Source organism: Entelurus aequoreus, linkage group LG18, assembly GCF_033978785.1.
Source record: "Entelurus aequoreus isolate RoL-2023_Sb linkage group LG18, RoL_Eaeq_v1.1, whole genome shotgun sequence".
NCBI lineage: Eukaryota > Metazoa > Chordata > Actinopteri > Syngnathiformes > Syngnathidae > Entelurus > Entelurus aequoreus.
Genome location: NC_084748.1, coordinates 2840048 through 2855444, shown reverse-complemented (window position 1 = coordinate 2855444; position 15397 = coordinate 2840048). Strand labels below are relative to the sequence as shown.

General features: G+C 38.6%; 1 protein-coding gene across 2 annotated transcripts in view; it reads left to right on the top strand.

Annotated features, from left to right (window-relative positions):
• Positions 1–573: 573 nt before the first annotated feature.
• Positions 574–15397, top strand: part of LOC133633675 (E3 ubiquitin-protein ligase ZFP91-like) — a 16668-nt gene continuing 1844 nt past the window's right edge. Inside the window, exons 1-6 of one of the 2 annotated variants that reach the window (XM_062026292.1) lie at positions 574–1367; positions 1476–1526; positions 6546–6624; positions 9794–9908; positions 13675–13774; positions 13847–14185. In XM_062026292.1, the coding sequence (XP_061882276.1) occupies positions 1279–1367; positions 1476–1526; positions 6546–6624; positions 9794–9908; positions 13675–13774; positions 13847–14185 (773 nt within the window). In that variant the 5' untranslated portion in view covers positions 574–1278. Of the gene's footprint in view, positions 1368–1475; positions 1527–6545; positions 6625–9793; positions 9909–13674; positions 13775–13846; positions 14390–15397 lie in introns of both variants that reach the window. The other variant, XR_009821807.1, reaches the window with a different exon arrangement.

Below are 15397 nucleotides of genomic sequence, written 5' to 3'. Positions count from 1 at the left end.
TTTATTTATTTAGTTTTAAATCAAACAGATGATTTAAACCCTTTTTGTGAAAAAAAAGTTTTGTTTTTGATATGGCAAAAACACAAACTATGCAATAGTTTCCCAGAAAGACATTTCAAAGTGAAATATTTGATGTCAAGTATTTGGAGCCTTTAATAGGTCAATAATTCAGCATTGATTTGAAGTCAAGATCATTTTTTTCAGCAAAAGTTTTAAAGCGAGAAAAGCTTTGTGCGAGTCGATTTTGGGACTTTTTCTCGTTACATCGCACCTGTTTGCTCTTTGATTCCACTTTTTTATGTTTTTTTTAATAGTATTTTTATAATGTCCGGCGGGCCTTTACAAAATTAGCCGCAAATGGCTCCGGGGCCGCACTTTGGACACCCCTGGTATTTTAGTACAGATGTATTTTACATTACAAACAATTCCGCCATCTAGTGGCTTCTGACATCAATTGTCAGCCATAATTTATATAATACAAATAACATGTATACAATACATTATGACTATTTCCTACGTCAGCATTGATGATTGTTTTTTTTTTTAAAGTAAGCGATGACAAGAAAAGATCGTATGAAGGCGCAGTCCCTTGAACTAGGCTGAGTTGTAGCAGTAGAACCACATTTCCCACAATGCTCTGCGACAACTACGCATTGCATTTCGCAGATCTACAAGCCATCCACACGAACGGTGACGCTACTGCTCGCACTCCAGATGATTTGTGAGTCTGCGCGAAAGCGTCTGAACGCTGTGTTTACGTTTGGCTCTTAAAGGGGACGCAACACAATTCTCCAAAATGGCCGCTGTGCGGCTCCAATCTGAAAGGTAGACTTCCTACAGCTTTAAGAATAAACACGATGTTTTTAATTTCTGTAATATTGTATCGGTTAATTTAAGAAAAGTTTTAGTGTATCGTGGCTGAACCTGTGTGTGTAGTTTTAGACGAACTAGGCGCATTAGCAGAAAAGCCCCACTCTTTGGACGAAGGCCTCCCTCCTGCCGTCACCAGTCTGTCTTTTATTCCTGTTTTCCAGCAAGCATTCTAGCGTTTTTGCGGCGTTAAAGACGGAATAAAGTGATTCACCTGCGATGGAATGACGACGGAATATATTAGAATTGAAATAAAAGACAAAAAAAAAAAAAAAGCTGGTGAACCACAAGGCCGCAAATCAGACCTCGGACCCCGGTGCACCTGTCACGCCGAGAAAGAGGCAGGAGGAGCGGGGAGTCATTCCCTTCACGAGCACGGAGCTACTGGAGAGCTCCAAGGTGAAGAAGATGGAGGAGATAAAGACTGAAAGTTCGAATAATGTTGAGGAAGTGAAGCTGCAAGAAGAAGTGGCGGAAGATCCTAAAGGTCCAAAGAAGTAAGTTCCGGGAAGATGTGATGCACATCAATTAGTCTTTTTACATCTCTTAATTAAAATGCTTTTGTTATAGTCTCACCTTATGTGTGTTTATTGTGTCTGTATTAGGAAAGGGCGCCGGAAAAAAGATGTTAAAACCCCAAGGCGGCCGACTAAAAGGTACAGTTGTTTACATCAGTGGTTCTCAACCTTTTTTCAGTGATGTATGTACCCCCGCTGTGAATTTTTATTTTTAATTCAAGTACCCCCTAATCAGAGCAAAGCATTTTTGGTTGAAAAAAAGAGATAAAGTAAAATACAGCACTATGTCATCAGTTTCTGATTTATTAAATTGTATAACAGTGCAAAATATTGCTCATTTGTAGTGATCTTTCTTGAACTATTTGGAAAAAAAGATAGGTTTTTATTAGAGATGTCCGATAATATCGGTCTGCCGATATTATCGGCCGATAAATGCGTTAAAATGTAATAATGGAAATTATCGGTATCGGTTTTTTTTATTATCAGTATCGTTTTTTGGTGGTTTTTTATTTTATTTTATTTTTTAAAATTAAATCCACATAAAAAACACAAGATACACTTACAATTAGTGCACCAACCCAAAAAACCTCCCTCCCCCATTTACACTCATTCACACAAAAGGGTTGTTTCTTTCTGTTATTAATATTCTGCTTCCTACATTATATATCAATATATATCAATACAGTCCGCAAGGGATACAGTCCGTAAGCACACATGATCGTGCGTGCTGCTGGTCCACTAATAGTACTAACCTTTAACAGTTAATTTTACAAATTTTCATTAATTACTAGTTTCTATGTAACTGTTTTTATATTGTTTTACTTTCTTTTTTATTCAAGAAAATGTTTTTAATTTATTTATCTTATTTTATTTGATTCATTTTTTTAAAAAGTACCTTAGCTTCACCGTACCTGGTTGTCCAAATTAGGCATAATAATGTGTTAATTGCACGACTGTATATATCGGTTGATATCGGTATCGGTTTATATCGGTATCGGTAATTAAAGAGTTGGACAATATCGGCATATCGGATATCGGCAAAAAGCCATTATCGGACATCCCTAGTTTTTATTTATATTTATAAAGGATTTTTGAATTGTTGCTATTTTTAGAATATTTTTAAAAAATCTCACGTACCACTGGTTTACATAACTACAGTGTGTATTGTGTTTGCAGTATTAGTGCACTTTCCTGGGAAATGGGGCCTAAAAATAAAACCTCTGATTATTTTTCTTACCAAAATTTCGATTAACAATTTTTTCCCCTTGCTTTTTAAAGAAACCAATGAATACAAATTGACGGAGATAATTCAACGTTATTGATATATATCGGCATCGTTTAATCTCTCTGCCTTACTTAATATCAATACTGTTTATTATGGGCCTGCTGCAACGCAAGCAGCCCATATTATTATTGCTCATACTTCAACTTTTATTATTATAGTTCCGCACGTTTCTCTTACGATTAATTGCGAGACGAACCAGCCAACGAACCCCCACATACCGTATTTTTCGGACTATAAGTCGCAGTTTTTTTCATAGTTTGGCCGGGGGTGCGACTTATACTCAGGAGCGATTTATGTGTGAAATGATGAACACATTAGCGTAAAATATCAAATAATATTATTGATCTCATTCACGTAAGAGACTAGACGTATAAGATTTCATGGGATTTAGCGATTAGGAGTGACAGATTGTTTGGTAAACGTATAGCATGTTCTATATGTTATAGTTATTTGAATGACTCTTACCATAATATGTTACGTTAACATACCAGGCACCTTCTCAGTTGGTTATTTATTAGGGATGTCCCATAATGGCTTTTTGCCGATATCCGATATTGTCCAACTCTTTAATTACCGATACCGATATCAACCGATATCAACCGATATATGCAGTCGTGGAATTAACACATTATTATGCCTAATTTGGACAACCATGTATGGTGAAGATAAGGTACTTTTTTTTAAAAATAATAAAATAATATAACTAAATTAAAAACCTTTTCTTGAATAAAATAGAAAGTAAAACAATATAAAAACAGTTACATAGAAACTAGTAATTAATGAAAATGAGTAAAATTAACTGTTAAAGGTTAGTACTATTAGTGGAGCAGCAGCACGCACAATCATGTGTGCTTACGGACTGTATCCCTTGCAGACTGTATTGATATATATTGATATATAATGTAGGAAGCAGAATATTAATAACAGAAAGAAATGGGGGAGGGAGGTTTTTTGGGTTGGTGCACTAATTGTAAGTGTATCTTGTGTTTTTTATGTTGATTTAATAAAAAAAAAAAACCCAAAAAAACCCGATACAGATAATAAAAAAAACCGATACCGATAATTTCCGATATTACATTTTAATGCAATTATTGGACATCCTTATTATTTATGCCTCATATAACGTACACTTATTCAACCTGTTGTTCACTATTCTTTAGACATTTTAAATTGCCTTTCAAATGTCTATTCTTGCTGTTGGCTTTTATCAAATAAATTTCCCCCAAAAAATGCGACTTATACTCCAGTGCGACTTATATATGTTTTTTTTCCTTCTTTATTATGCATTTCCGGCCGGTGCGACTTATACTCCGGAGCGACTTATACTCGGAAAAATACGGTATGTTACACCGTCAGCAAGGTCTCGCTTGCGCCGACAGCGGTATTTTAAGTTGGGAACATTTCGTGTTACCATGGCGACGCTGTTCACAAATACATTTTAAAAATGGGCCAATTTAATGGGTACATACCCTTTTAATGGACGATTGCTCTGAGACAAACGCCAAAAAAGACAAGATTACCTCCTCTTGTAGCTCAGCCATGCTTTCATGTAGCTCGGGGCTTAAAGGCCTACTGAAATGATTTTTATTTATTTAAACGGGAATAGCAGGTCCATTCTATGTGTCATACTTGATCATTTCGCGATATTGCCATATTTTTGCTGAAAGGATTTAGTAGAGAAAATCGACGATAAAGTTCGCAACTTTTGCTCGCTGATAAAAAAAGCCTTGCCTGTAGCGGAAGTAGCGTGACGTCACAGGAGCTAGTATTCCTCACAATTCCCCGTTGTTTACAATGGAGCGAGAGAGATTCGGACCGAGAAAGTGACGATTACCCCATTAATTTGAGCGAGGATGAAAGATTTGTGGATGAGGAACGTTACAGTGAAGGACTTGAGAGGCAGTGATGGACGTATCTTTTTTCGCTCTGACCGTAACTTAGGTACAAGCTGGCTCATTGGATTCCACACTCTCCTTTTTCTATTGTGGATCACGGATTTGTATTTTAAACCACCTGGGATACTATATCCTCTTGAAAATGAGAGTCGAGCACGCGAAATGGACATTCAGTGCCTTTTATCTCCACGACAATACATCAGCGAAATGCTTTAGCTACGAGCTAACGTGATAGCATCGTGCTTTAACTGCATATAGAAATAAAAGAAATAAACCCCTGACTGGAAGGATAGATAGAAAATCAACAATACTATTAAACCGTGGACATGTAAATACACGGTTAATGCTTTCCAGGCTGGCGAAGGTTAACAATGCTGTGCTAACGACGCTATTGAAGCTAACTTAGCAACTTAGCAACCGGACCGCACAGAGCTATGCTAAAAACATTAGCTCTCCACCTACGCCAGCCAGCCCTCATCTGCTCATCAACACCCGTGCTCACCTGCGTTCCAGCGATCGGCAGAAGGACGAAGGACTTCACCCGATGCGTTTGCCGGCCCGGAGACGTAGGAAGTCAAGGTGATGTCGGCGGCTAGCGCGTCTGCTCTCCAACAAAGTCCTCCTGGTTGTGTTGCTGTAGTCCGCTGCTAATACACCGATCCCACCTACAACTGTCTTCTTTGCAGCCTTCATTGTTCATTAAACAAATTGCAAAAGATGTCCAGAATACTGTGGAATTATGAAATGAAAACAGAGCTTTTTGTATAGGATTCTACGGGGTACCATAACTTCCGTTACTCTGACTTCGTCACGCGCATACGTCATCATACTGCGACGTTTCAGCCGGATATTTCCCGGGAAATTTTAAATGTGTCTTTATAAGTTAACCCGGCCGTATTGGCATGTGTTGCATTGTTAAGATTTCATCATTGATATATAAACTATCAGACTGCGTGGTCGCTAGTAGTGGCTTTCAGTAGGCCTATAATGTCTGATTTTGTCCACACACTTGTCCACTTTAACCCCGGCTAAAAAATGTTTACGTCCTATTTTTGGTTTTGGCTGGATGGCCATCTGAAGGAAGGCTAGCTCTGTTGCTCATTGTGTACAGTAAAGTTACACTTAAAACTCATGGATTCTGGCACTCGGCACCATCTTCAAAGTACGGCGGCTTCCGACGACCCCCGGCCAGAGGTCCGGGGCACAGATAGCAGGCCCATCAAGATTTCTGCGGGAATTTTGTAGTTTGTATCGATCCGCCCACCCTTGTTTACATTCAATAACTCTAGCTTAGCCGTTAGCATGGCCCTTACTTGGTATCAATACTGTTTATTTGTATCGATCCGCCCACCCTTGTTTACATTCAATAGCTCTAGTATAGCCGTTAGCATGGCTTATCATATCTACAGTGTGTAGTGGAGCATGTTTAGCTATTCCTCATCCTCCAGTGATAATGATAGCTACGAAGTTTATTCAAACTGTTTTTTTGTCCGCTATTACGGCAAAGATTAATGACTCTCACTGTGGAGGGACGTTAGCCGCTCACTTGCTAGTGAGGATTCTACATTAGATTGGCTTGTCGCTGTAAAATTTGCGGAACACAGCAAGAATGTGCCACCAACACGGGTAATCACAATATGACCTTTGGGGACGGCGTGGCGCAGTTGGGAGAGTGGTGAAGACACTTCACCCTTGCTCCTGATGGGTTCGTGGTAAGGGCCTTGCATGGCAGCTCCCGCGTGTGTGAATGGGTGAATGTGGAAATAGTGTCAAAGCGCTTTGAGTACCCGGAAGGTAGAAAAGCGCCATACAAGTACAACCCATTTACCTTCATCGTGTTTCGCATAACCATAGTGGAAAATGAACTAAGTTGTCTTGCAAGGCACATTCTCATTGGTTTGGCCTCTTTTCTAAGTATAAGTTAATATATCGATATTACTACCTCCACACTGACGGCAAAGCTTTTTGTCAACGCAGGAAGAAGCCCCCAGTGGAGTACGTTCGCTGCGAAATCGAAGGATGCGGCACCGTTCTGGCGAACCGTCGCTACCTAAAGGTGAAGACAATTTATTGTGGATGATTTATCATGTGAGGACAAAAGTATTGTGATAATTGGCCAGTACGCCCACATTTTGGCAAGCATTTTATTATGATCTTCTGAAGGTACAACATTGTAGACATTAAATTAGATAGTAGTCAGAGTACTGCTTCGAAAGCTGTAAGCCGTGTTTTTGTGCAAGCAGCACTCATGCAGCGTCAGACTGCGGCACGGCGACCATTTGAGGCCCGCAGACCGAGTTTTGTCGGCCCACCGCATATTGTCAGAAAAAAATAACAGTGAAAATGTAGGAAAATACAGCAACAATTGGAATGAAGTGAGGAAAAGTTGAAAATTTCAAAATAATATTATACTTACTCACATATAACACAAAGCTTTTCTTTTTAAATATATACAATATCTGTTTTTAGCATTTAAAAAAAAAAAAATTTAATAAAAAATATCAAAATGGCCCATGCATTCTTTGACTTTTAACTCTGCGGCCCTTGGTGGAAAAAGCTTAGACACCCAAGATTTAAAATATTTGAAGCTCTCGAAATATAAATACAAGAAAAATATAAACAAAGTTTAGTTAGTTAGTTAAAAAAATAAAAATAATACTAACTTATGAATTTATTGGATGCATTACAACCACAATAATAAACACTGTTGAATGTGTAACTCAACATTAAAATGTAGGTAGAATTTTTGATACACTAGGTTATGCAGATCCACAAATGTAATTTTATTATTATTATATTCTTACAGAGGAAAAAAACTACAGTAAAACATTTTGAAAAAAGAGCAACAAAAATCAGAATGTAAACAGAAAAATCTGAAATGTTCCAACTAATAATTATTAATATACCTAGTCACCTATAACACAAAGCTGACACCGTTTGTTTTTTAAATATATATAATATCTGTTATTAGCATTTAAATAAATAAATATATATATATATATATATATATATATATATATATATATATATATATATATATATATATATATATACATGTCTTAATTGGATTATCAAAAAAAAATAGTGCTCAATACCGTGGTAGAGCGTAATATGTATGTGTGGGAAAAAAATCACAAGACTATTTCATCTCTACAGGCCTGTTTCATGAGGGTTTCCTCAATCATCAGTAGATTTTCCTGATGATTGAGGAAACCCTCATGAAACAGGCCTGTAGAGATGAAATAGTCTTGTGATTTTTTTCCCACACATACATATATATATATATATATATATATATATATATATATATATATATATATATATATATATATATATATATATATATATATATATATATATATATATATATATATATACAGTATACATATATGAAAATGGCCCCCTGCATTCTTTGACTTTTCAGCATCCGGCCCTTGGTGGATAAAGTTTAGACACCCATGATTTAAAATATTAGAAGCTCTCAAAATCAAATAAAAACAAAGTTTACTTAGTTAAAAAAATAAAAAATAATACTAACTTATGAATTAATTTGATAAATTACAACAACAATAATAAACGCTGTAAATGTGTAACTGTCATTTATATTTTTGTATGGCCGGAATTTTTGACACACTATTTTATGCAGTTACACAATTGTAATATTATTAGTATTATATTCTTACAGGTGGAAAAAAAACCCAGTAAAAATTTAAGAAAAAAGAGCAAAAATATTAGAATGTAAAGAGAGAAATCTGAAATGTTCCAACTAATAATTATTAATATACCTAGTCACCTATAACACAAAGCTGACGCAAAGTTTTGTCTTTAAATATGTATATGTGTATGTGTGTATATATGTCTGTTTTAGCATTTTTTCAGATTAAAAAAAAGTCACAATGTCTCTTGCATATTTTGTCTTTTCATGAAAAAAAGTTTAGACACTCCTGATAAATATTAGAAGCTCTGGAAATAAAAATTAAATAAAAATATAATCAAATATTAGTTCAAAAATAAAAATAAAACTGTCTTATTAATTAATAATTTGATAAATTACAACAGCAACAATAACACTTTGTAAATGTGTAACTGAACATTAATATTTTTATAGGCATAACTTTTGACACTAGGTTATACAGTTACACAATCATAATATTGTTGTTATTCTGTTCCTACAGGGGGGAAAACAACAGTAAAAATGTAAGAAAAAAGCCAAAAATCAGAATGTAATAAGAAAATGTTGACGTGTTCAAAATAATAATAATAATAATATACTTAGACACCTATAAGACAAAGCTGACAAAGTTTATCCATTAAATATTCATGCATCTGTTTTAGCATATTTTTTTTACATAAAAATATCAAAATTGCATCTGCATACTTTGACTTTTAAGTATGCGGCCCTTGGTGGAAAAAGTTTAGACACCATTGATGTAAAATATTTGAAGCTCTTGAAATGAAAAAAAAATACAAATATAAACAAAGACTGGTTAGTTGATTAGTTAGTTTGTTAAAAAATAAAAATGATACTGACTTATGAATAATTAGAAAATTACAACAATAATAAGCACTGTTTAATGTGTAACTTTCATGTATATTTTTGTACAGGCAGAATTTTTGACACACTAGGTTATGCAGTTAAACACTTTTTTTTTTTACAGGGGAAAAAACAACTAAAAATTTAAGAAAAGCTAAAATGTTAATTAATAATAATATATTAATTCACCTACAACACAGAACTGAAAAATATCTAAAATCTAAAATGTCTGTTTTTAGCATTTTATTTTACAAAATCAAAATCAAAATGGTGGAAAAGGTTTGGACACCCCTGCTGTACACTAACTACTAAGTATGTCTTAGTTACATTTCTTTATCATTATATACTCTAATGAAAATCCTTGCTTGAATGTAAGGGTTGTACTTCCGTTTTAATACTAAATAAAAAAATAAATAATAAGAATTTGTTTACTCCTCTCCAAGATATTCTCCAAAATGAGAACCTTGCCATTAATGGACCATGATTTGTGCCTTCCACAAAATAGGATGTTTAGAATTCAAGATGAAGAGTTCGGATCCAATGAAATCCAAGTGGTCCAACCCAACCACTAAATGATTCCCAATCCTTTTGCCCACATAGCAGATGTATTTCCCAACACGCTCAGTAGATATGTTCATGTGTGAATAGATCCTGACCTTCAGTTTCTAATGCTGTCTCATATTTCCACCAGCATCACATCAAATACCAGCACTTGCTTAAAAAGAAGTACGTGTGCCCTCATCCCTATTGTGGAACGCTTTTCCGCCTACAAAGGCAGCTATTTCGCCATGCCAAGCAACACACAGGTACTCATTTGGACATTAAACCTTGTGCTGGGTTAGTTAAGGGCGTACTCACACTGGGTTGCTTGTGTAAGCCAGCTGGTTCGGACCCCCTGCCACCGCCAACACATAGGAGGCCAGTGTGCTGATCACGAGGCTAAAAGCCACACAACTACCATATTTTCCAGACTATCGAACACACCAGTAAAAAAGCCGCACCCACTAAATTTTAGAGCCGCACCGGACTATAAGGCGCAAATATATACGTTGTGAAATGAGTTATTTACACAGAAAGATTTCATAAATGTTTATTTACATACCTTAATTGTTTCCAAACGGCAGTAAAACGACTGATCAAACAAAACAGAAGTCATCGTCATGGCTCTCCAATCAGCTAAACAGACTCAATAACTCCACGGTGACATTTTGGGGAATTTACGTTACTGAAACAATACAAAAAGAAACTTAACACAGACACTCGTAAATGTGTTAGCATATTAGCTAATGCTAACAACGCTAGCTTCCGTACATCTCGATAGCACGTACAAATATGCATGTCCTACAGACATCACACATTGGACGGTTTAGTAAGTAGAAATAGTTTTAGTTATATTGTAAATCTCACAAACGTTGCTTGGAGTGACGAATGAAGAATTGTCTCGAGCAGAAACGCAATGCAACGGTTTTACTTCCAGTTTAAAGGCCTACTGAAATGAAATTTTTTTATTTAAACGGGAATAGCAGATCCATTCTATGTGTCATACTTGATCATTTTGCGATATTGCCATATTTTTGCTGAAAGGATTTAGTAGAGAACAACGTCGATAAAGTTCGCAACTTTTGGTCTCTGATAAAAAAAAACCTTGCCCCTACCGGAAGTAGCGTGACGTTGTCAGTTGTTCACTCCCTCATATTTTCCTATTGTTTTCAACGCAGCTAGAGCGATTCGGACGATTACCCCATTAATTTGAGCGAGGATGAAAGATTCGTGGACGAGGAACGTGAGAGTGAAGGACTAGAGTGCAGTGCAGGACGTATCTTTTTTCGCTCTGACCGTAACTTAGGTACAAGTTGACTCATTGGATTCCACACTTTCTCCTTTTTCTATTGTGGATCACGGATTTGTATTTTAAACCACCTGGGATACTATATCCTCTTGAAAATGAGAGTCGAGCACGCGAAATGGACATTCAGTGCCTTTTATCTCCACGACAATACATCGGCGAAATGCTTTAGCTACGAGCTAACGTGATAGCATCGTGCTTTAACTGCATATACAAACAAAGAAAATAAACCCCTGACTGGAAGGATAGATAGAAAATCAACAATACTATTAAACCGTGGACATGTAAATACACGGTTAATGCTTTCCAGGCTGGCGAAGGTTAACAATGCTGTGCTAACGACGCCATTGAAGCTAACTTAGCAACCGGACCGCACAGAGCTATGCTAAAAACATTAGCTCTCCACCTACGCCAGCCAGCCCTCATCTGCTCATCAACACCCGTGCTCACCTGCGTTCCAGCGATCGGCGGAAGGACGAAGGACTTCACCCGATGCGTTTGGCGGCCCGGAGACGTAGGAAGTCAAGGTGAGGTCGGCGGCTAGCGCGTCTGCTCTCCAACAAAGTCCTCCTGGTTGTGTTGCTGTAGTCCGCTGCTAATACACCGATCCCACCTACAACTGTCTTCTTTGCAGCCTTCATTGTTCATTAAACAAATTGCAAAAGATGTCCAGAATACTGTGGAATTATGAAATGAAAACAGAGCTTTTTGTATAGGATTCTACGGGGTACCAGAACTTCCAATACTCTGACTTTGTCACGCGCATACGTCATCATACCGCGACGTTTCAGCCGGATATTTCCCGGGAAATTTAAAATGTCACTTTATAAGTTAACCCGGCCGTATTGGCATGTGTTGCAATGTTAAGATTTCATCACTGATGTATAAACTATCAGACTGCGTGGTCGCTAGTAGTGGCTTTCAGTAGGCCTTTAAGGCCTTAATTGGGAGGTATGTTTTCAACCCACAATACCTACAGTGAGCAAACTCGTCCAAAAGATGGCGCCATAGCACAAACAATAACTGTGTCTTTGCTTGTTTTGTTTTATTAAAACTATTTGCATTATGGTCGTCGGCGAAGAAAAATCCCTATATTAGCCGCACGGTTTTATAATCAGCAGGATTCAAAGCGTAGGAAAAATTTAGTGGAGTATAGTGTGGAATTTACGATATGTGTGAGAGTGCATGGATAGATAACACGGTGCATTCATTGTGTTTACCTTCTTCTAGCAGAATGAAGGCCAATTCTAAGGATGGGAAATATTCCCTAACACTGGCAAGTAGCGACTAGCGAGGCTCTCTGTCCGTGCATGAGTAAGTTAGCGGTCCCGCCTCCGCTCACCAAGACAGAGATTGTGGTTTATTTAATTTTGCTCTCGAATAATCGTGCTCCGAGCGATGCACAAAGTGAACCCTCTCGCGGACGTGGCAATTTATCGAAGCTGGTAAAGTAGGGCTGGGCGATGTGGCCTTTTATTAATATTTCGATATTTTTAGGCCACGTCACGATACATGATATATATCTGGATAATTTGCCTTAGCCTTGAATGAACACTTGATGCATATAATCACAGCAGTATGATGATTCTATGTGTCTACATTAAAACATTCTTCTTCATACTGCATTAATATATGCTCATTTTAAACTTTCATGCAGAGAGGGAAATCACAACTAAGTCAATTTAGCAAAAGTGTATTTATGAAACAGTTATTAAGCAGTGGCACAAACATTCATGTCATTTCCAAAACAGAAAGTGCAAGATTGTCAGAGACATTTTAAAACAAGCTATTAGTGCACTTTTGTGCATGATGTCACTAAGATGACATATCAAAACAACACTAGATAAAGTGCACTTTTTGTACAGAACGCCACTACAATAGTTTAAAAGAAATAAAGTGCACTTTGGTGCATGATGTCACACAAGATATTTCAATAAGTGTCAAATAAAAATGAGCTGCATAATAGGACATCAAATAGTGTATGTCCTTCACTATGTGGTAGGTTCCTGCGGACGTTATCTCCTTTTGTTGTTGACTAGTTTTTTCCATACGGTGTTGATGTGGAAATGGTTGCTTCAGCATTCTGTGGGCGGAGATGTTGACATGCGGAGTTTCAAGCACTCTTCACTCTCTAGCGGGTGACTTTTCAAATGATGCTACATATTAGCAGTAATGCTATTTTTTGTAGCAACGCTTTTGCCGCATAATTGTTCAACATATTCCCGTTTGAAGCCAAACCACCGCCAGACGATGGACCCCCTGCTGTTTTTCTTGGAAATTAATTCTTCCTCCATTTGTTACCAGATTCGCACCTTCTCTCTCTCTCTCGTATTACCACTCGCACCACGGCTAACGTTACCATGCCGCTACCTCTCTGCTCCGCGAGAGCGTATGACGTTGCACGTATGTGACGTACGTAAGAAGGTGCGCTTGTTTTATGTCTCTGTGAGAAGCAGAGACAAGAAAGAGTGGGAAACGCATGCAGTGTAATGCCCGCAGCTAAAAGCAACTGCGTGAGAGCGTATACTCCAATATCACAATATAGTCATTTTCTGTATGGCACAGAGACAAACCTGCGATATATCCAGTATATTCCATATATCGCCCAGCCCTATGGTAAAGTTCCTTTTCGTTTAGCGTTGGATTGGGCCGCGCCTAAGCATGACTGCACAGGTGCAAGTGGCCTCGTGTGAGTACTCCCTAAGTTCTGCTATTGTGCTTTTCAGACCAGAGAGACTACGTCTGCGAGTTCTGTACTCGTGCCTTCAAGAACGCCTACAATCTGGCTGTGCATCGCATGATCCACACAGGAGAGAAGCCCATCCAGTTAGTACCGCCGTACCAAAGCAAAAATGAGCTGGTTAAAAGTGAAATTTGAACCACTTCCTGCGCTCGCAGGTGTGACGTCTGTGGCTTCACCTGTCGCCAGAAGGCCTCCCTCAACTGGCACATGAAGAAGCACGACGGCGACGCCTCCTATCAGTTCCCCTGCTCCATTTGCGGCAAGAAGTTTGAGAAGAAGGACTCTGTGGCGGCCCACAAGGCCAAGAGTCACCCGGTGATGCTGATATCCGAAGCGCTCGCAGACAACGCCGGCACCCTCATCACAAACCCCGCGCCCTCGCCGGAGCTGCCGGGAGAAGCGGTGCAAGTGGAGGTGGCCGGCGTGGAAGCCAACCAAGTGGTTGAGGATGAAGTCGTGCAGCAGGTGGTGATCAAGGAAGAATATGTGGAAGAGTAAGTGGCTCAGGTATCCCAGATGAGTCATGTGTCCCCAACAAGGTCAGCAGGCAGCTCTGATGGACCCTCCGTGCCAGGCGGGTACCTGTGGACGAGCAGCAGCAGTCTCACCCTCAGCTCCAGACCACCCTCCGGTCCATTTAGCAGCCCCCACAACTTACCTTCCATTGCCCCTCAGTGGTGACCCGACACACCTTGAAGGTACATTACCACTTACAGTGGGACCTCCATTTACGAACTTGACTGGTTCTCGAACAGGGTTCGTAAATCGAAAAGTTCGTATAGTGAAGCACATTTCTCCCAAAGGAACAATGTAGATATGAATAATGTGTTCCAGCCTCGACAAAAGTTCATGTTTTAGTGAAGGTTTGTACACTTTGAACACAATACAAAGTGCTACACAGTACTGTATATCAAACATAACAAGGAGGTGATGGAGAAACTTTCTATTTATTAACAACAAGCTGCTGTCTTCTGTATGCACTGCTCTGCCAACAAGCGCGCACACACAAAAGTCCCTTTGGCGCCCTCACAAATGATCAGAAATGGCAAAAATTATTAACTAGAACCATCATAGTCTGACTGTCAGGTTCAAACACTGATGACATCTATTAAACAAGACAAGAAGCAAAGAATCAAACAGAGACAGAATTAAATTTGGACTCAATTTTGAGGAGAGACGCGGCCACTGTACTCTCTGCACAGTCTTGCACCACGCTCTGCCCAAAGATTGCACTCCTTTATTTGACTTTCTCCCCCCACCTGACCACAGCTGCTTCCAGAGGGAAGTGGGTCGTAAACAGCCTTGCCTTTGGTTACCAAACAGTTCAAAAGGAGAGGTCGTAAAATAGTTCAAAAAGAGTTCCATAAAATAGTTCAAAAATGGTTCGTAAAATACTTCAAAAAAAGTTTGTCTGGAAATTGGGCAGATCCTGCCATCCGTCCGCTTTGAAGTCCCAGTGGAGTTTTACGAGCCTTCCTCCTGGTAGGCCCCCAAGACATCTCCCGTCCCCCGGCCAGGAACTCGATGTAATACAAAGCTTTTGTGATAATTTAGAAACAATTATTCTAACACCGACAATAATAAACATTTAAACAAGTTAAATCCACTAGCATAAACATCGGCATAGGAGGAGCTGACGAGAAAGGAGGGACCGTTGGGGGCGGGGCCTTGATTGTGTGTGCGTGCCTACGCTGTGAAATAAGTCT